Below are 21,375 nucleotides of genomic sequence, written 5' to 3'. Positions count from 1 at the left end.
AAGCAGCAGCACTGGTGCCAACATATCAGTGTGAAGTCGTCTTTGAAATATGTGCAGCAGGACACCTATTGCCATCAGCAATTGTGTTCAACTTTTCTGCTGACAAAGCTTTCAGCAGCAACTTTCAAAGTGCAATCCTTCGGTTTGTTTTGTCACTAAGAAGCATCAAGAAAAGGGAAATGTGGCATCTACGAGACAGGAACCTATAAAAGGTATCCAACCTCAGAAAAGCAGATTCACAGCTGTCAATTAATTCGGTCTTGCCCTGCAATATGCTTGGTTGCTCAGATGGCAGAGCCCCAGATGTACAACGACCTCAGGCTTAATCACCTAACATGTACAAAGCATTCGTGGAGCTCTCTTGCTGAAAAACCAGTATGGGTGTCCTTTGTAGCTGGTGCGCTACAGTTGAATGGGTGACAATTTTGCCCTTTGGTGAAATCTTCCCTTCACCCTGTGGATTGCCACAGAACTCAATTGCCCCATTAAAGAGGTGTCATGTGACATTAGAATCCTTGTAGCTGAACAGACTGTCTCAAGTAATTGCGCTCCTGTACCTGGTGTGCTCTCAATACCGGTGATGTCATGAGAAGCAGCTCTTTAGGCTGGCCAGTCCACTTTGAACTTGGATGTAGTTTTCTGCACATTTAAAATTATCTCTCCTCTTTGCAACTATCCCGCATGACACAGTGGCCACAAAGATACAAAAACAACCACTTCTCTGACATGATGAAAAAAATTGCCGGAGTCACCCTTTAAAACACTTGTTTCACAAATGTAAAAAGTTGTATTAACCAAGTGGCCACCAGTTTTCCAGAATTAGTTAAATGCAGACTTTGTGCAGATGGTGTGTGTGCAAGTTCATAAATTAAATAGTAAACTTACAGTTCAATAGAGCTCCTGAAAAGCAAACAAATTTCTTTTTAATTATTGCAGAAAACAAATCTGCAAAACTCTAAACCTATAGTCTAAAAAAATTCCATTGAACAAGACAAAGCTGCTCAACACTTAACTGATGAAGAAATCTACGAGTCAAAACTCCATCTGCCCTAAGAGCAACAAACTTCTGCATGGCATTATTACACTTGCGTATCTATCAGGGAAGGACACAACTGCTGCTTCAGAAAGGAAGAGGTACATGAGAAAGAAATGGTGGCAAGTGAAGAATAGGATTAAAGAAAGAAGAGGGATATAAAAAATTTGAAAATATTACATAACACTGATAAGAATGCAGATTGCCGTCCCTGAAACAAGGCACTCCGCAGTGCCTGGTTGCAATATGTAATAAAGTAATAAGTGCATACCAAACTTCAAAGCTGAAGACACAGTTGTGAATTTAAAGAAATGACAATTCCATATTAACGCATAACCATGCTCCCTAACTTGTACACCAATTACCTGCAGAAGATGTACATACTAGTACATAAACAAGGCTTATGCCCTGCAACCAAAGGAAAATGGCTGGTAGTACAATGTTAAAAGAGCCCAAAGTGGTTAATAACTTCCAATATAAGTAGCAAATAGAACAGGGTCTCATGGGCAAAGAATGTATTAGGACATTTTATGCAGAACAACCATGGAAGTAAACAAGTTTGTAAAAGCCGCCATAGCAAGCTAAAAAAAAGTGTGTACAAAAGCAAATAATTCCAAGTTTAAAAACCAATAAAAATACACAGGCGTATAATGGGCATCAGACATTATTACACAGCTGGGGGCATAAATAAAATCATAATTCTAAAAATGAAAATAAGCCCTTTATAAAATACAAAGAAGCAAATAAAAAGATTACCAGCATCTCAACTAGAGTACTCAAGGATGAATAAAAAAAACTGCTAGAACGACGATTTTCAGTTTACTGATAACAGTATTTTAAAATGTTGACTTTTTCATAACAGGTTGTGGTCTGTTCTATAATAATATGAAAGTGAATTGAACAGTTTGTTTGCCATAGTCTGCATTGCTGTCGCGGAATAGACAGATATCTTAACGGTGCCGTCTGACTGCAGAGCTGGCTGACTTTCTTTGTGCTTCCTGCCTTTGGCGGCAAGAGCACTGCAGTGTTGTGGGGTCACCACTGTCCGCTAGTGGTGCCAGACTTGCATACTTTGCTGCAAAATGGCTTTATTATTTGGCACCACTAGCTCTTCTCGATTCTGTATTACTGTCTCCCATGCTATTTGGGAAGAAATATTGAATATGCAACAAGAAACCACCTACTGAACTTGCTATTGGACCTTTATTTGCAGCGTGGCCACACGCCATCGAACAACATCTTGGCGGGTGCATTTCAGCAAGTTTTCTGCCTCTTCTTGTCTAGATGTGCTCGTGCTGTGTCTCGGGCAAGTTCTGCTGCACTTAAGGCCTTGATTATGCGTTCCCGTGCAGGCAGTGATCAAGCATACCGAGGCGTCGATGCTGTGCACACATTTTCGTTTGGATCTATGAGAAGCGTCAAATTTTCTCATATGTGAGCACAGCTCTGTTTTATACACTGTCTTAGTCACAAATCATTGTTCTAGTCTTATTCCAGCTATCGTGTGCATCATGCAGACAGTAATATATTTCCCGTTGGGTAATGTCAGCACAGTTGTGTACTTATATTTTCTTCCCTTTTGCCCTAGTGTGCCATGTTAGCATTCAATCGACTATGTGGACATTACTTAGCGTAAATAAAAAGTTAGAGTAACTTGCAAGATACTCTAGATTAGAATAGACAACATTAAAAGTAAATTGTGCGGTTAGCAGCTATGTGCGTGGTTTGCATGCATGTTGGCCACGAACGTCGCTGCATTCGGCAGATCGTGGTTTCTCGCCTTGTGTGCAAAGTGTGAAGAAGATTCCTCCAGCACAGGCATTTTGAACAATTCGTGCAATCATTTCAGTATATACTTGGTGGTCACAGCATGTGCTTTCTCATTCTTCAGAATTAAAAAAAGTTCATCAGTAGAAAAAAACATTAAGTGCCATGAATATAATAATGAGAAGTACCCATTTGCAAGCCCGACCATGAACCACTTGGAAACCGCCTTTCTGTGCTTGGTTCTGCGTGTGCCCGTGAATCCCTATTGGAAAGCGCTCAAACCGTGGCATATAATAACCCCAGAAATTATTTGTTTGAGGGCTCCCCAATAATCACTCAAGCAGAAAAAAGTAAATTCTCATTCAAGATGAACAGCACTTATTAAGGCAATAGCCAGCCTTAGATGGCTCATGGGACGAAAAATCCTATGTTCAGCGTTATGCATCTGGCATTATGGCACCAAAATTCATGGCACCAAAATTCATGGCAGCAAAATTCATAGGGAGTTGAACCCACAAACCATGGTGGGAGTTGAACCCTCGACTTAAAGCGAAGGTCTTAAGGGCCTCACAGATTGAAAAATCAATTTTCCTGTGTTATCGAAAAATTGAGTTCAGTGTTATGGCACCAAAATTGATGTTGCCACCCAGGACCACTGGTGGGACTTGTACCCATGACCTTTGGTGTTAATTAAGACAAAGTTAATTAAAATATAGTTAATTAGGGCACCCAAATCAACAACATTTGGTGGGAGTCGAACCCAGTTGGCGATTTAGGCGAACTGGCCATATCTCCAAGTTGGATTCCAATTGACATCGTGAAGGACGAGAGTAGAACCCGCTACCTTTGGTGTTAATTAAGGCATTATTAATTTAGATGCAGTTAAGGCACTCGAACCTACAACCTTTGGTGGGAGTCGAACCCACAACCTTTGGTGTTAATGACGGCAAAGTTAACTAAAGAGCTGTTAATTAAGGCCCTTGAACCCACAACCTTTGGTGGGAGAAAACAAGCAATAGGAAGTAACAACACTCCAAGGGTCTGGATCCGAGCTAGTTGGTATGGCATCAGTTTTCCTTAAGGCCGGTCAAGCACACGAGACACGGACAACCAAAAGACGTGCCTTGTTCGTCTTCTTTTCACTGTCTGTGTCTTTGTGTGCTTGACCTGCCATGACCTGCCTTGACCTGAAAAGTAACAACGCATCAGAATGAAAATGTCAAGTAATGTGATGAATGCCTTGAGAGCAGGCAGGCTTTCGCCTTCGTCCTCTTTAGCGTATGCTGAAAAAACTAAACCTTTGCTGTGATCGTTTTCGCTTAATATTTTCGTTTTGTCGAAACTTTTCCCCATTTTTAAACAAGCTTGTGGTGATCACACCATAGAGTTGCATGCTTTCATGTTAAAAAATGATGCCCCCTATCCTGTAACGCCCCTAGCGGTAGAGACAGGAACTACAAACACAGATATGAAACAGGTTGCCGCATGCTTTGAGACACCTGTCTATTCTTCCAGTGTGATCTGTATACAGAAATTAGCCCTTTAAATACCATGCCTGAGCTGTACTCATCCTAGATGTTTATAGTACCATTATCACCAAAGGCACCCGAGTTGTACTCATCAATTCAGCTCTCACTGTGCATTTCAATTTTGCTGCTTCAATGCTTTGACTGCTTTCAATTCCTTTCACTATCATCTGTTCAAATAATTACGGTCAAAGCTTACTTTTGTGTTGAAGCCCACATTTTAAAGCAGATGTCTCTCATTAATATATTTTTGGTGAATACAAGAGGCAAAATATTTTCCAAATTCACATATATGTGCAAGAATTCGCTGGAATAAAAAAAATTGGGGAAACTGAGCACTTGTTTATATTATATTATTATTATTTATTATATATTTTATTTCACCTATTATATATTTATTATAATTATTACATTATTCATTATTATTATATTATTTCTAATATTTGCATTAGTGGTAAAGCAAAATGAAATTGTTATTCAACATGACAATTCCGTAGGCGCCGCCATGTTTGAACACGTCATGACGTATCCATTGCTTGCCTAAGCAGCCTCTGTGTTTACAATGGATGTGTATGACACTGAGTGCAGCTCAGCAAACCTATGTTTTGGTGGTTATCGTAGATGGTGACAAGGTGGACAACACAAAGCTTTGGCTACAGCTTCACAGGACATGCAAGTGCATTTGGAGCTCGTTACGTCCTGCCCAAATGGTGCGAGCAGCGTATATGGTGCTTGTACAAGACAGGGGCTAAAAATCTACTGTTGGTTGCCCTCACTTTCCGCTTCTGATTTAAATCAGGATTAGTGTGACTTCATCTTTGTTCTTATTTGACAAACACTTTGAAACAGTGGCTTGTAAGTTTCTGACTCAGTAATGTTCCTTTGCACAGTCACTATCTAACAGTTTATTTCCTGCCTAATCACTCGCAGGTGTATTCTATTGAAGTATATTTGTTCTTGCTGCACCACAGGCTTGTAATGTAGATGTTCTGCGCATTGTATTAGCTTGTAGCAAAGACGTTTTATCGCTAGTCACTCGCTTACTGCATGGATCATTAAGGAATGTTCAGCTTCGAACGTTCGTGTGCTGTCAGTGTATTCATCACCCATGCTTCAGCACATTCAAGGGTGGGCCCATTCACTTATTCTTGACACATGGGCGATAGAGCGGTTGCAAACTTGAGTGCAAGTTCAGGTGGATGTGTGTAAAATACATTGAAGAAACTTCCTATGCCAGAAAGCAGTGCTACTCTTTTTGTCATTGCGTAATGAGTGGCACAGTGCAGCGGTGGCGTAGAGGTAAAACACCCGCCTCGCGTGCAAGAGGTCCGTGGTTCGAATCCCGGTGCCACGCAGTTTTCCACCGGATTAGAAAAAAAGAAAAGAAAAAACGAGTGTTGATAAAATTGCATAAACAGGTCTGGAGTGTGTCCTGATTCCAGTGACGAGAACCGGTAACGCACTCCCTCACCAGAGCAGGATTGGCCACCCTGGTGCAGTACTTGGCCAAAACCTCCTATATGAACACAACAATCAAACCCCGGCCCTCAGTCCCCAGCAGCTGCGAAGCAACTGACCACAGCGGCGGTCAGACCTGCGACGCAGCAGAGGGTGCTAAGAATCCCTGGCTCCGGACAGGCTGCCATTGGAACATGAACCTGGCAACGTTTAACGCTAGAACGTTATCTAGTGAGGCGCGTCTAGCAGTGCTATTGGAGGAATTAGAGGGCAGTAAATGGGATATAATAGGTATCAGTGAAGTTAGGAGGCCAAAAGAAGCATATACAGTGCTAAAAAGCGGGCACGTCCTGTGCTACCGCTTAAGAGGCGAGAACTAGGAGTCAGATTCCTGATTAATAAGAATATAGCTGGTAACATACAGGAATTCTAAAGCATTAACGAGAGGGTGGCAGGTCTTGTTGTGAAACTTAATAAGAGGTACAAAATGAAGGATGTACAGGTCTATGCCCCTACATCCAGTCATGATGACCAGAAAGTCGAAAGCTTCTATGAAGACGTGGAATCGGCGATGGGTAAAGTCAAAACAAAATACACTATACTGATGGGCGACTTCAATGCCAAGGTAGGCAAGAAGCAGGCTGGAGACAAGGCAGTGGGGGAATATGGCATAGGCACTACGAATAGCAGGGGAGAGTTATTAGTAGAGTTTGCGGAACAGAATAATATGCGGATAATGAATACCTTCTTCTGCAAGCGGGATAGCCGAAAGTGGACGTGGAGGAGCCCGAACGGCGAGACTAGAAATGAAATCGACCTCATACTCTGCGCTAACCCTGGCATCATACAAGATGTGGACGTGCTCAGCAAGGTGAGCTGCAGTGACCATAAGATGGTAAGAACTCGAATTAGCCTAGACCTGAGGAGAGAACGGAAGAAACTGGTACATAAGAAGCCGATCAATGAGTTAGCGGTAAGAGGGAAAATAGAGGAATTCCAGATCAAGCTACAGAACAGGTATTCGGCTTTAGCACAGAAAGCGGACCTTAGTGTTGAAGCAATGAATGAAAATCTTGTGGGCATCATTAAGGAGTGTGCAATAAAAGTCGGTGGTAACTCCGTTAGACAGGATACCAGTAAGCTATCGCAGGAGATGAAAGATCTGATCAAGAAACACCAATGTATGAAAGCCTCTAACCCTACAGCTAGAAAAGAACTGGCAGAACTTTCGAAGTTAATCAACAAGCGCAAGACATTTGACATAAGGAATTATATTATGGATAGAATTGAACATGCTCTCAGGAACGGAGGAAGCCTAAAAGCAGTGAAGAAAAAACTAGGAATTGGCAAGAATCAGATGTATGCGTTAAGAGGCAAAGCCGGCAATATCATTACTAAAAAATTGGAGGACGCTTGAGCTTCGCCTTCAAGAGTGGAACACGATAGCGTTATCGCACCCCATTCGCACCCCCTACTCAAACGCGCTCCGCCAGCCAAACGTCGCGATTGGCACAGATAGCCGGGCCCCGACGCGCCATGAAGGCAGACGCGGTCATGGGGCGAGTGGCGCGCCACGTGTCGGGGCAGCGCCATACATTGCGAGGAGGGGGTCTTCTGTGTTCGCCGCAAGATGGCTCTGCGTGTGCGCAGAGTGCAGAAGAAATGTAGCAGAAACGTACTTCGCTACTCATGAAACTGCGACTTCTCTAAGTTACATGGTCATAATTACCGCTATACACCGTAGTATAACTTGCTACGGCACGTTTCAAAGGCAACACCACATTCACTAGAGGCGATTTTGTCCCGTTTTGAAGGAACGAACTCGTGGCTGAGCGGTAGCGTCTCCGTCTCGCACTCTGGAGACCCTGGTTCGATTCCCACGAGCCCATCTTGCAAGATGTTTTTTTATTTACGAAGTGCCTTCTGTGATTTATCGCTCACGGCCAACGCTGCTGACGCCGACGACACCGGCTTTTCTGCGACACGAGCTCCTTAACGCTGTCCCGTTAATATGGATGAGATAGTTCAAGTGGCTGAGGAGTTCTATAGAGATTTATACAGTACCAGTGGCACCCACACAGATAATGGCAGTGAGAATAGTCTAGAGGAATTCGAAATCCCACAGGTAATGCTGGAAGAAGTAAAGAAAGCCTCGGGAGCTATGCAAAGGGGGAAGGCAGCTGGGGAGGATCAGGTAACAGCAGATTTGTTGAAGGATAGTGGGCAGATTGTTCTAGAAAAACTGGCCACCCTGTATACGCAATACGTCAAGACTTCGAGCGTACCGGAATCTTGCAAAAACGCTAACATAATTCTAATCCATAAGAAAGGGGACGCCAAAGACTTGAAAAATTATAGACCGATCAGCTAACCATCCGTTGCCTACAAAGTATTTACTAAGGTAATTAGAAATAGAATCAGGAACACTTTAGACTTCCGTCAACCACTCATTAAAACTTCTTTCTGGGCGAGTTGGTGCATACTTGACATAAAAACTGTTACAGCACAAACGCATGCAACCACAAGGTATGAAGGACAGGACACAAGCACTGACTGTCAACTAAATTTTATTAACGGAAGACGGATACCTTATATAAGGGGAAAGGCAGAAGTGAAGGGGGGAGGGAGTGATACAATCGGGGAAAAAATTCTAGCGTTTTTCTAGTTTTTTCGTTTTCGCGTTTTTTCGCGCCTTATTCCGTTGACTGCTGGCACGTTCGTTCATCGATGTGCATTGTCATTTTTTCCCCGATTGTATCACTCCCTTCCCCCTTCACTTCTGCCTTTCCCCTTATATAAGGTATCCGTCTTCCGTTAATAAAATTTAGTTGACAGTCAGCGCTTGTGTCCTGTCCTTCATACCTTGTGGTTGCATGTGTTTGCGCTGTAACAGTTTTTATGTTCCGTCAACCAAGGACCAGGCAGGATTCCGTAAAGGCTACTCAACAATAGACCATATTCACACTATCAATCAGGTGATAGGAAAATGTGCAGAATATAACCAACCTTTATATATAGCTTTCATTGATTAGGAGAAAGCATTTGATTCAGTCGAAACCTCAGCAGTCATGGAGGCATTGCGCAATCAGGGTGTAGACGAGCCGTATGTAAAAATACTGAAGGATATCTATAGCGGCTCCACAGCCACCGTAGTCCTCCATAAAGAAAGCAACAAAATCCCAATAAAGAAAGGCGTCAGGCAGGGAGATACGATCTCTCCAATGCTATTCACAGCGTGTTTAGAGGAAGTATTCAGAGACCTGGATTGGGAAGAATTGGCGATAAGAGTTAATGGAGAATACCTTAGTAACTTGCTATTCGCTGGTGATATTGCCTTGCTTAGTAACTCAGGGGACCAGCTGCAATGCATGCTCACTGACCTGGAGAGGCAAAGCCGAAGGGTGGGTCTAAAAATTACTTTGCAGAAAACAAGTAATGTTTCACAGTCTCGGAAGAGAACAGCATTTTACGATAGGTAGTGAGGCACTGGTAGTGGTAAGGGAATACATCTACTTAGGACAGGTTGTGACTGCGGATCCGGATCATGAGACTGAAATAACCAGAAGAATTAGAATGGGCTGGGGCGCGTTTGGCAGGCATTCTCAGATCATGAACACCAGGTTGCCATTATCCCTCAAGAGGAAAGTGTATAACAGCTGTGTGTTACCAGTACTCACATACGAGGCGGAAACCTGGAGGATTACGAAAAGGGGTCTACTTAAATTGAGGATGACGCAACGAGCTATGGAGAGAAGAATGATAGGTGTAACGTTAAGGGTTAAGAAAAGAGCTGATTGGGTGAGGGAACAAACGTGAGTTAATGATATCTTAGTTGAAATCAAGAAAAAGAAATGGGCGTGGGCAAGACACGTAATGAGGAGGGAAGATAACCGATGGTCATTAAGAGTTACGGAATGGATTCCAAGGGAAGGGAAGCATAGCAGAGGGCGGCAGGAAGTTAGTTGGGTGGATGAGATTAAGAAGTTGGCAGGAACAACATGGCCACAATTAGTACATGACCGGGGTAGTTGGAGAAGTATGGGAGAGGCCTTTGCCCTGCATTGGGCAAAACCAGGCTAATGATGATGATGATGATGATGATGATGATGATGATGAATGAGTGGCACTCACTCTTGACGGCGTTCTGGGGTTGATGTCATTTCTCTGGCGGATAGCGATACAACGCTGGCGGATAAGTCAACTCCTTAACCTTGACGAAAATCGTGCATCGCGAAGGGCCAGCAACACAGGCAGTCCTTACACAACAGCAGTTTGAATTGGCTGACCACAAATTCATTCCATTCCTTAACTATTTTCATACCACACCCATCTGGGATCGTTAGCCCACTAACTATGGTTCGAAACACCGATTCAGGGACCCTCCGTGCCGCTCATGGACACACTGCACTGTTGGACATGAAGGAGGAGAACTTTTCTTTTGTTTCCTAAGATGTTCGCTCTTTTATCCCAGGCAGTGATTTTTGAACACGCTACGAAGTTTTCTGCAACTGTCAAAGTAGAAAGCAAAAATGGCCGCCCGCTGTTGATGTTTTGAAATGCCGCTTTTGAAGCTTTCTGCGCCATTCACTGTAACAAGCATGTGACGCCCCCTCGGGCATAATCTTCGTTGGCCCGCCAGGTTCGGTAGGCAACATTTGTCACCGTACCTAATAAACACCAACGAGCACAGCTGCTCGCCGCTCAGTCATCGTTCTTCAGCACCACCCTTTGGAGCGTCTGTCCAATGGAGGGTGCCTCAAGCCCTCCCTTGTTCACAAACCCGGATGGATCATGATAGTGGCGACGAGTACCAACGGATCGTCCCATGCCGCCACGAGCGGCAAAACACCGCCCCCCGTGGCTGCCGCCATGTACGGAAGGCTCGAGCCGTTGGAGGGAGATGGGTCTGCCTAGCCAATTTACGAGGAGCAAGTCCACGTGTTCTTCCAGACAAACGACATACCTGACCCAAACAGCGGGACATTTTCCTGGCCAGCTGCGGGACCCGCATCTTCACTCTCCTGCTCGATCTTCTCAAGCCAGCCACGCCGCATGTTAAAACGCTGGGTGAGCTGCTCGGCATACTGCGCTCGCATTTCAACCCAGCACTGTCCACACTAATGGAGCATTTCCACTTCAAGAACCGGAGCCGCCGAGAAGGAGAGACCCTCGGGCAATTCATTGCTGCGCTACGAGGGTTAGCGAGTGCCTGCGTTTTCGGGGCCAGCGAGTTTGGGGACCAGCTGGACTCGCTGCTCTGGGACCGTTTCATCGGCGGTATCAACAACCCTCCACACAGACGCGACTCCTGGAGCTTCCCGACCCCTCGCTGGACGACGCCGTGAAGGCAGCGCTGGCTATGGAAGCTGCCGCCAAGGACGTCGGTAATATTGCCCGTGCGACTGGCTCACCGTCGGCGGAAGCAGCGGTCAACAAGTTAGCGACAAAGGGCAGTACCTGCGGTCACTGTGGTGGTGCCCATCCCCCCTCAGAGTGCCAGTTCTCTCAAGCACAATGCTTCACGTGCGGGAAAACTGGGAACTTGGCATGGGTATGCCGAAGGGGGAGAATGAACAGAAACAGCAGCAGCAGCCTGGTTCAAGCCCAGGTACCACACAAGCCCACGGCCAGGGTAGCAGTCGCAAGGGTACGCGGTGGGGACGCACGGCAGCAGGCTCGACTTCTTCCGAGGCGAGGCTCCACGTCGTGGCCGAGGACCTGCCGATTTTCGACATGTGGCACGCAGGCCTTATACCGTCGTCTGTGTCGATACATGCTGACCGTCGAAATCTGCGGGCACCCCATTTCCATGGAGCTCGACACAGGGTCGGGGCCAGCGTGAATGTCATGGCCGGGAAACGGTTCAAGCGTACTTCCCCCGGCATGTCCGTCGAGGCTTCGGGCGTGATACTGCGAAGCTACTCCAAGCATCTCTCCCAGCTCCAGGGTCAGGCAAAGGTCAGCACTCGCTTTGGCGACAGGGAGGCAACCCTTCCCCTTTACTTAATCAAGAGGTTGTCGCCGATGCTACTGGGCCGAAACTGGATTCATTAACTGGGCGATCGTCTGCCACAGTACCAGGAAGCCAGCCTACATGCGGTGATAGACGTCACCAGTCTCCTAACCGAGTTAAGTCCTGTTCTAGCCAGTGGTGGGCACATTCGCCGGCGCAACAGCTGGGATCTATGTACCTGAGGGAGCCCGGCAACGTTTTTTTCAAGCCTCACCCACAGCCCTTCATCCTGAAGGATGGAGTCACCCAGGAGCTACAACGGTTACATCGAGAGGGCATCCTGGTGCTCGTCAAGACGTCTGAGTGGGCCGCTCCCATCATACCAGTCCTCAAGTGAGGCGCCAGTGTCAGGATCTGTGGGGATTTCACGGCTACCATCGACACCGTTGCAAACGTCAAGAAGCACCCCTGCCCCGGATAGGTCTCTGGTCAGCGTTGTCCGGTGGACAGAACATTACCAAGCTCGACCTCTCAGATGCTTACCAGCAGCTGGTGCTCCAGGATGCCTCCCGGAAGTATGTCACAATTTCGACAACTTTGGGTCTCTTCTAGTACACGCGCTTACCGTTTGGCGCAGCCTCAGCCCCAGCCATATTTCAGAGGGAGATGAACAATCTCTTCAGGGGCACGAGGCATGTGGCGATGACATCCTGGTTACTGGCAGCGACGACGGGGACCACCAGCAGAACCTGCACATGGTCCTGGCATGACTGCAGGACGCCGACCTCAAGCTCAAGCTGGAAAAGTAAATTTTCCTGGCCCCCAGTGTTCAGTACTTAGGACATGTCATTTCCCAGGCTGGCCTAGCCCCAGCTCCCCGCAAAGTTGATGCTAAGCCCCAGAACATGAAGGAGCTTCAGAGCTACCTTGGCCTCATGAACTTCTACAGCAGTTTCCTGCCAAACCTGTCAGAGCATCTACAGCCGCTCCATCTTCTGCTTCAAGATGGTCAGCAATGGGTCTGGAAGAAGGAGCAGGACCGGGCCTTCCAGCGCAGCAAGGAGCTAATCACCAAGGCTCCAGTGCTAGTACACTTCGATCCTGCCAGGCATGTCGTCCTGACCGTAGATGCATCGCCGTACGGCGTGGGAGCCGTCCAGGCACACCAGGACAAGGATGGCTAGGAACACCCTGTGTCGTTTGCTTCTCGTCGGCCTCACGCTGCAGAGCAACGCTACAGCCAGCTGGACAAGGAAGGCCTGGCCCTCATGTTCGGTGTCGAACACTTCCACCAGAATCTGTGGGGCCAGAAGTTCAAGGCAGTCACGGACCACAAGCTGCTGTTGGGGCTGCTGGGGCCTGACAAGGCAGCTCCCATGCAGGCATCACCTTGAGTGGTACGCTAGGCCTTGAGGCTGGTAGCTTACAGTTACCAGCTGCTTTACCATCCGGGAAAAGACTTGGGACCTGCTGATACCCTGAGCCGTCTGCCCCTGCCAGAGGTGCCTGATGCCATTCCAGAACCTGCTAAAGTGTTCATGCTGGAGCATGCATACCTGGAGGTACTCTACAGATCTGCGGTATCACAAGCGACCAGCCGGGACCCACTCCTGTCTCAGGTAGTCAAGGCGGTGTCCCGTGAGGAGGAATTGGTTCAGCAGGCCTATAGCCACAAGGCCGCCAAGCTGAGCTAGCAGCAGGGCTCCCTCCCTACTGTGGGGGGTTCCAGGGTGGTGATCCCACAAACTCTCCTCTCCAGGGTCCCGCAGTTGCAGCACGCTGGTCATCCTGGCGTGGAAAAGACCAAGATGGTGACCCAGTCCCATGCTTGGTGGCCTGGCCTGGACCAGGACATCGCTCACATGGTGCAGAGCTGCCAAATCTGCCAGGAGCATCAGCCGGCCTCACATCATGTGGAAATCACTCCCTGGCCCTTCCCACAGAGACCCTGGTCCCGCCTGCATGTGGATTTTGGGGGGCCCTTCAAGGGCCATTACTTCCTTGTGGTGGTGGACGCCTTTTCGAAGTGGGTGGAGGTTCTACCTGTCACCACTCCATCAGCAGGCGTGACCATTGCAGCGCTACGACAGCTCTTCGCTGCCCAGGGGCTGCCGGATGTTATTGTGTCCGACAATGGACCTGCTTTCGCCAGCACAGAGTACCTGGCCTGGCTGACAAAAAATGGAATCCGCCGAATGATGGTTCTGCTGTACCACCCTGCTTCAAACGGTGCAGCCGAGCAGGTGGTGCAAACAATCAAGGACAAGCTCAAGAAGAGGCAGACTGGGGACTTCCGGATGCAGATTGCCCGGATACTGTTTCAGTACCGGACTACCCCCCACAATGTCACTGGCCATGCCCCCTGTGAGCTCCTGCAGGGTCGGATGGTCAAGACACCCTTGTTCGTCTTGCATTCGGACCTCCGATCTACGGTGCTTTTAAAGCAGCTGAAGCAGAAGCTGGCTGCTGACCAAGGGTGCCGTTCCGGGCCTTTGCCGGAGTCGGGAGTGCCAGTCGGGAGCTCGCACGGGCAATCTCGCTGGCGTCCTTGGCGGCAGCTTCCATTGCCAGCGCTGCCTTCACGGCGTCGTCCAGCAAGGGGTCGAGAAGCTCCAGGAGTCGCGTCTGCATGGCGGGGTTGTTGATTCCGCAGACGAAACGGTCCCGGAGCAGCGAGCCCAGTTGATCCTCGAAGGCACAGGTACTCGCTAACCCTCGTGGTGCAGCAACGAATTGCCTGAGGGTCTCTCCTTCCCGGCGGCTCCGGTTGTTGAAGTGGAAACGCTCAATTAGTGTGGACGGTGCTGGGTTAAAATGCGAGCGCAGTATGGCAAGCAGCTCACCCAGCGTCTTAACATGCGGCGTGGCTGGCTTGAGAAGGTCGAGCAAGAGGCTGAAGATGCGGGTCCCGCAGATGGCCAGGAAAATGTCCCGGTGTTTGGCCTCGGGTGTCGTTTGCCCGGAAGAACACGTGGACTTGCTCCTCGTGAATTTGCCAGGCGGACCCATCTCCCTCGAACGGCTGGAGCCTTACGTGCAGCGGCATGGCGGGAGCAACGGGAGGCGGTGTTTCGCCGCTCGCGGCGGCGTGGGGCGATCCGTGGATACTTGTCGCCAGTGTCACGATCCACCCAGGTTCGTGAACAAGGGAGGGCTCGAAGCACCCTCCGATAGACGGACGCTCCGCAGCGTGGTGGTGCTGAACGATGACTGAGCGGCGAGCAGCCGTGCTCGTCGGTGTTTACTGCGGTGCGGTGAACAATGTTGCCTGCCGCCAGGCCACCGAGCCCGGTGGCGAACGAACATTATGCCTGGGGGGCGTCACATGCTTGTTACACCCTGGTAGCAGAGCGTTTCTTCAGAAAAAACAAATCTGGCATAGCCTGCAACAAAACACCTATTTTCCCAATGGTAGGGAAAGAGTTACTGTTCTAGTCGCCATTTTTGCAGCCAGCTATTGCACACGTCTTTCCTCTGCTGGACCACATTTTGCAGCATGAATTAAGCACAATGAGTTAGGAATCACTCGGCTGCAGTTCTGACACCTGATTGTACAGCAGCAGACTAGAAGCGGTAATAGTTTTGCATTCGTGCACTTTTGTCTGAGTCAAGGTGCGGCGTGATGACGATGGCACCAGTTCGTTTCTCTAGAGTAAACTACTCTGCGAAAATGTCTATAATTGAGAAGGCATGACAATAAAAGTGTGGCCTGTGGTAGCTCATTATTACCAACTATGGAGAAAAATATGCCCCAGTTGTTATTTGATGAAATCTGCAATCATTATTGCTTGTCATAGGAATCTGGAGATAAAACTGCATGGCTGTATACAATCATTCTTACGGTGGAAATGTACCTGAGGGAAAGTGATTGTATTGGCGATTGTATTGGCGATTCCATGTCATATTGCACCATAATAGAGTGAACAATTAAGTAATATGACAAATGTGGGATGGGCGAAGTGCCGAATACACAGCAACAAACCCCATTTTCTTTATGTGCACAATGACATATTGACATATCAAGTTGCAGTCCAGATAAATGCCTAGAAATTATGACAAAATACTTGGAAACGGAGAGAAATGGAGAGATTTTTTTTTTTTTTTGCCGTAATGCAAATACAGTCTACACTCATTACAACGAACCACTATACAACAGACTTTCGGATATAAGGGACCATGTTTCAGCCTTAGTTTGTTCTACCTATTATATTAATGCAACGAAGTCCGCTTATGCACCACGCTACAATGGACTATCAGCTACAGCGAATGAAATTAGCGGCGATTTTTTTCAAAATCGGTAGTATTAAACATTTTTGTGCTGTGTCGACACAGGCTGAAATTGACTTGCAAGGGTCAGCCAACGATCCTAGCTCAATATCGCGAATGCGAGGGAGGAAGCAGGGACAGTAGCTCGCTGTCTTCTTTTGCGTGCGAGGCACGGGAGGTCTACTACTGTGTGGGCGCTGTATCTTGCAAGTGACCTGCGATGTGGTTAAAGTGCACCCAGTGCCGGTAGCTTTGTATGCAATGTGCTTTTGATGTTTAGTTCACAATGAAGCGAGAGACAGCACGAAAGTCAATTCACTAATTACTGCTGCCATGCTTATCTTGCTTAATTTGCAATCGCAATCGATGCTTTGCGCATCGGGCAAAACTGCGACTTTTTTGGTTTTTACTTTGGTTGTTTATCACTCACTCTTTGTAATAAAGTTATTGGACATTGCGCCGAAAATTTTGGAAGTGAGGCATTTCGGATATTACGGACTTGTGATAAAACGGACGTTTTTCTTTTTTTTTTCCGGATTATCAGGGTCCGTTAAAACGAGAGTCGACTGTGTTAGATATGGAGCTGTTTCCTGCGCCTACTTCGAGTTCCCCAAACCACTTCGAATCGCAGCACAGCTAATTGAGGAATGCAGAAGCAGGGGTGCCACATTCCTGAGGCAGGACACTTGCAAACAAGTTCGTACGCCGCCGGGATTAGAAGGGGCCCTTGGACAATGGAGCCCAATCGTCCCCCTTCGCCTTTGAAGAAGACATTTGCTACCGCTGCGGGGCCGTAGCACCGGGAGCAGGTGGGCCTTCGGACAATGGAGCATGAGTGCCCCCACTTCTCCTCCTTGGAAGAAGCGCATTGCAAGTCTGCGAGGCAAGACCACAGAGAGCCGCCGGGTGGGACAACGTGATACGGGCGCCAACCATTGGCTGAAAATGGCGTCATCTGAGCGGACTCTCCCATTGGTCGAACATGACGCGACTTCCAGTCCTCAAAGGGTTTAAAAGAAGCATTCCAGAGAGACCGGAGCAATTCCCTGATTCCCTGATTCACCTCTCTCGAACTTCTTGCCGCGGGCCGCAGCGTCCGAGTTGCTGCCGGCCCGTAATGACTGTACGACTGTTAAATGACGCTCACCTCTCTGTATATAATGTAAAATAAATACTCCCAAGTTTGGGTTTCAACTCGACGTCCGTCCTCCAACCCCTAAAACTGTAATACAAATTTAGTTCTGGAGGTAGATCATATTATTGCATTTGCCAGATCAGATTGAAGTTTACAAGCAAGATACGAGATGTTATCATCACATTTTGGATGTTCATGTAGATACCGCTATTTTCAATTTTGGCACCTACAACATGTCAAACGCAGTTGTCCTAAGCGAATCGCAGTGTACTCAGCCAGTGAACTTGTCACGGCACCCCGCAGCAGCCACAGTATCTACGCTACAAAGCAAACCACAGCTGCATGCAACTGCAGCGTTTGCTTTGTGCATGATAGGGCAAAAGTGCGCGTTCACGCTCACATGCTCCTGTCTGGCGGTGCTGCGTGGTGCGGACCGGCTTTGTCCTGCACCAGCTTGGCCGACGGATAGTAACCACATCCAACTTGCGCATTTTGAAACTCAAAATAAAGCGAAGTCTGCCATGACGTCAAACCAGGTGCGGCCAGGAGTGAGCGTGCGCTGGCAAGCGTGCGTGCGGTGTGACCTTAAGTTTCACATGGTTCGAGGCTAGTTGAGCATTCAAAACTAGTCTAAATTAGCGCGGCCCGACGGCTATGACACTGATAAGCAGGGTGGCCAAAGTTTCATTCCTGCGTGGGCGGCCGTGGCTGAGTGTTAGCAGACAATAGCCGGCTTATAATAAAAACATAGAGTGCTAAATGCATTACCAACTAGCCCACCTATCCAACCTTTTGATAGCCGGCTTTTACCGGAAGTACGAACTCCTATCAAAATTCGTAAGCAGATTTTTGCTTACCGTATTTACATGGTTGTAAGTCGACCACTTTTTTAAAATTTGAAAATCTGAAGTGCGGGGTCAACTTACAATCGAAACCAAAATATGACACGCCAAAAAAGCGAGACCAATGGGAGCTACAACGTAGTTACAATTTCATGTTTGCTCTGTGGCCCTACCCACAGCTTTTTGCTATCCCGAGTGTTTGTTCGCTTTTTGGAAGGGTTTTTCAACATTTTTGAGAGTTTTACAGTGCACACAACACTCATGGGGGGGTGTCGATAGTTGATGGAAGCGCCGCTGTTCAATTCACGGCGGCACCCTCAGAACGGCAGCGCTTGCGGGGAGCATCAGTAGTTCGTGGAAGAGCAGACACTGCTCGCGGGTTTCTCTTTCCCCGATGTGCTCAGCTTTGGTTTGACGCATTCCACTTGGCTGCCTGCTACATGCAGCTTCTATGCTTCCTTAGTCATCATGAGTGCTTCAGGCCCTCTAATCATTCAGCACTCGTTCACAGCAGCGTTCAAGAGGGCTGCCATCCTTTACACCGAAGAAACATCACTGTGCAGCGGGCTGCAAGTTCGATGTTTCTGAACGGGTGGTGCGAGAGTGGCGACTGCGGCGAAGCAAAATTTTCACCTGTGACGGCAAGTGAGAAATTTCCCACGTGCTGAAGTCTGGACGCTTTCTGGAGCTGTAGGCTAAGCTTGCGCCGTACATTGCTGAAATGCGTGATCGGTCCCTGCCAGTGAAGTGCGACATGATCATGAAACAAGCCCGGATATTCGCCTTTTAAGGACCTGCTCCGCCGTGAGTACGAGTGGCTGGTGGCAGAAGACCGCGTAATTATGCCAACCGGACCTGTCAAAAGAGCCTCCCTGACGGCTGCTGTTCCACAATATGTCGTGGTGCGGTCGTTTGCCAAATGTGAAATTTTGCTGGATGCCGATGTGCTGTGGGACCGTAGCAACGATGACGATGGCAGCACTAGTGAAGACGAGTAGTCCAGTGACCATGTCAGCTATTAATACATTTTTGTTATCAAATGCGCCCTCGGGTATGCTCTTTTTTTTTTTTTTTCCTGTCACGCGATATGGGGGTCGACTTACTATCGAGTCGACTTACAATCGTGTAAATACGGTACTTCAGCCTGTTTATTAAACTGGGTCAATAAATACACAGTAACAGTAGGAAGAAGCGCACTGAGAAGCACACTTCTTGATTGATGTCAGCTATTGGTCAATAGCAACTGCACTGGGAATCGGCTATATTATGAAATAAAGCCCTCACTAGAACGTGAAGGGCAGGCTTGTGTTGAAAAGACTGTGTGAGAGAAAGGCGACTTCGCGCTGCACTTGTGAGCTCCACAGGCCGCGCACGACTGCAAAATTTGTCTGAGATGTTCACAGCAGCATTTGCTCTCCACTGACTGTGTTTTTTCACCAAGCTCTAGGCATGGTTCAGGATCTCTTAAAGATATAAAGAAAATAGAGCATAAAGACATGAATCTTCGTAGCCTATGGTCAAGAGCAAAGTGACAAAATCATAAGTAGCTTTCTTGGCAAAAGGAGATTGGTAGATCAAATATTCACATTTCTCACTGAGCGATGGGGTTTAACGTCTCAAACAGAGACGCCACAGGGATCAATATTGAACAGATGGCACCCAGGCCTCATGCTCTATAGCAATGGTGTTTCTTGTGTCCTTCCTGTACCTTGTGGTTACAGTGGCTTTGATTAATAGTGCGGAATGCCTTTGTTTGACCAATCATTTGTACAGCAAGAAATCCTTCACCAATTAACTGTTTTAAATGGAAAGCGAAATTGGCAATGAGATTCGAAACCTACATTTGTGGCCTAAAACATATGTTTACATTATAGAAAACTTTTACACACACTCATGCTGCAACAATTTTAAAATTTATCTTTCTGTCAAAGACGTCTAATGAAAGAGAAAATTGCCTGTGACTGCCATTTTCAATGGTCATTTGTGGTGCAAGAACAGGCTCACCACGAAGTGGCTATTGCAGTTCCGCACTCTTTGCCCAAGCATTACCATGGCTAATGAAACTCAAGCCATGACAGACACCAATAGTCGAACACCATTTCACACCACACGTGGTGTGTGTCTTCAGACTTTCCACTGATGCTGGTTCTGCTTTTTTGCTCATGCTCCATGACTTATTTATCTTCATTAGAAAAATGCTTACAATGTTCTGGATACAGCACCGCTACAGAAATTTGGCGCAGAAGAGGTGACAGGGAGCAAGTCTCTCGGGAGATTTATGAAATGTTTCAAGCCAAACAACAGCAAGAGATGCAGTGCCAGCACTGAAATGCTTGGATCAGGAAGCTCTGTGGCTTTTGGTGATAGCAGTGATATCATTTTGACAAAGGCTGCCTTGCTTGCGCAGTACGATGACATGACACAAAACCATGAACGGCAACCACGAATGCAAGCTGTGATACAAAACAGCCCAGTGGTTACTGTTTTGTGAAGGTGGCTACACCATGAGGAGAGTGCGGGAAAAGCTACAAGTGGCTTGTGGCTCACACACAACCAGTGCACAAATGATATCAAAATTCTACTATAATAATAATAATAATAATCATAATAATAATAATAATAGGAAGATAGCTCCAAGCTGTTGCCCCACAACTCCTCAGATAAGCCGAGCTGTAAAGCAAAAATGAGCACATGCATCATGAATGATCAGCATCAGCAAGTGCGGCAAAGAATACATAAACATGCATAGCAATTAGGACAAGCCTGTGAGAAATCCTCAAGAAAGGAAATTCAGGCTTTGATCATTGTGGCATTCTCTTTTCTTTCTTTACAAGCTTTCTTCTATGTTACAACAATGTTACTGTTACATCTAATTTGTTCACAAGTCCTGCACTGCAAAGCAGGGATTCAGCTACACTACACCCAAAATTGGCCCTCCCATTCAGGTCTGCAGAGCACACTCCATTGGACAACTTACTTGGTTTTGCTAGCAAGCCTAGAAACTGTGACCATTTCGACAATTCCATCGTTGAGCATGTCCTTGACCCTTCCCTTGTCATCGAGCTCCAGTCTTCCAGGAAGGCATCTCCTGGCCACTGAAATTGCATAAAGCAGCACTTTCAAAAGATGCAACATGAAGCACACATGCATCTGGCTGGGTTCCCATTCATCACATGCAGCAGCCCTATAAGGCAGCACATCATACACACACTGTTCAGCTAACACCAAAGGCCCACGTGTAATGCATAAATAGCTTGCACCCAACGAAAATGTGCACCCATGAGTATACGGACCACAGGGTCGCCAAAAATAAAAGAAGTTCTTCGTAATTAGCAAGCAGAAATGGAAACTGACGAGTGCACTAGAAAATTCACAATGCCAAGCTTGAAGTGCAG

The 21,375-nt window shown here is 47.3% G+C and overlaps 1 protein-coding gene across 9 annotated transcripts in view; it reads right to left on the bottom strand.

Moving 5' to 3' along the window:
* Positions 1-21,375, bottom strand: part of Ctl2 (Choline transporter-like 2) — a 608,937-nt gene that overhangs the window by 215,701 nt on the left and 371,861 nt on the right. For 8 of the 9 annotated variants that reach the window (XM_065452835.2, XM_065452836.2, XM_065452840.2 and 5 more), the window contains 2 exons: positions 20,958-21,075; positions 886-900 (listed from right to left, as the gene is read on the bottom strand). In XM_065452835.2, coding sequence (XP_065308907.1) covers positions 886-900; positions 20,958-21,075 — 133 coding nt within the window. The remainder of the gene's footprint in view (positions 1-885; positions 901-20,957; positions 21,076-21,375) is intronic. The other variant, XM_065452841.2, reaches the window with a different exon arrangement.

Source organism: Dermacentor albipictus, chromosome 1, assembly GCF_038994185.2.
Source record: "Dermacentor albipictus isolate Rhodes 1998 colony chromosome 1, USDA_Dalb.pri_finalv2, whole genome shotgun sequence".
NCBI classification, from domain to species: domain Eukaryota; kingdom Metazoa; phylum Arthropoda; class Arachnida; order Ixodida; family Ixodidae; genus Dermacentor; species Dermacentor albipictus.
This window is presented reverse-complemented; position numbering and strand designations above follow the sequence as displayed.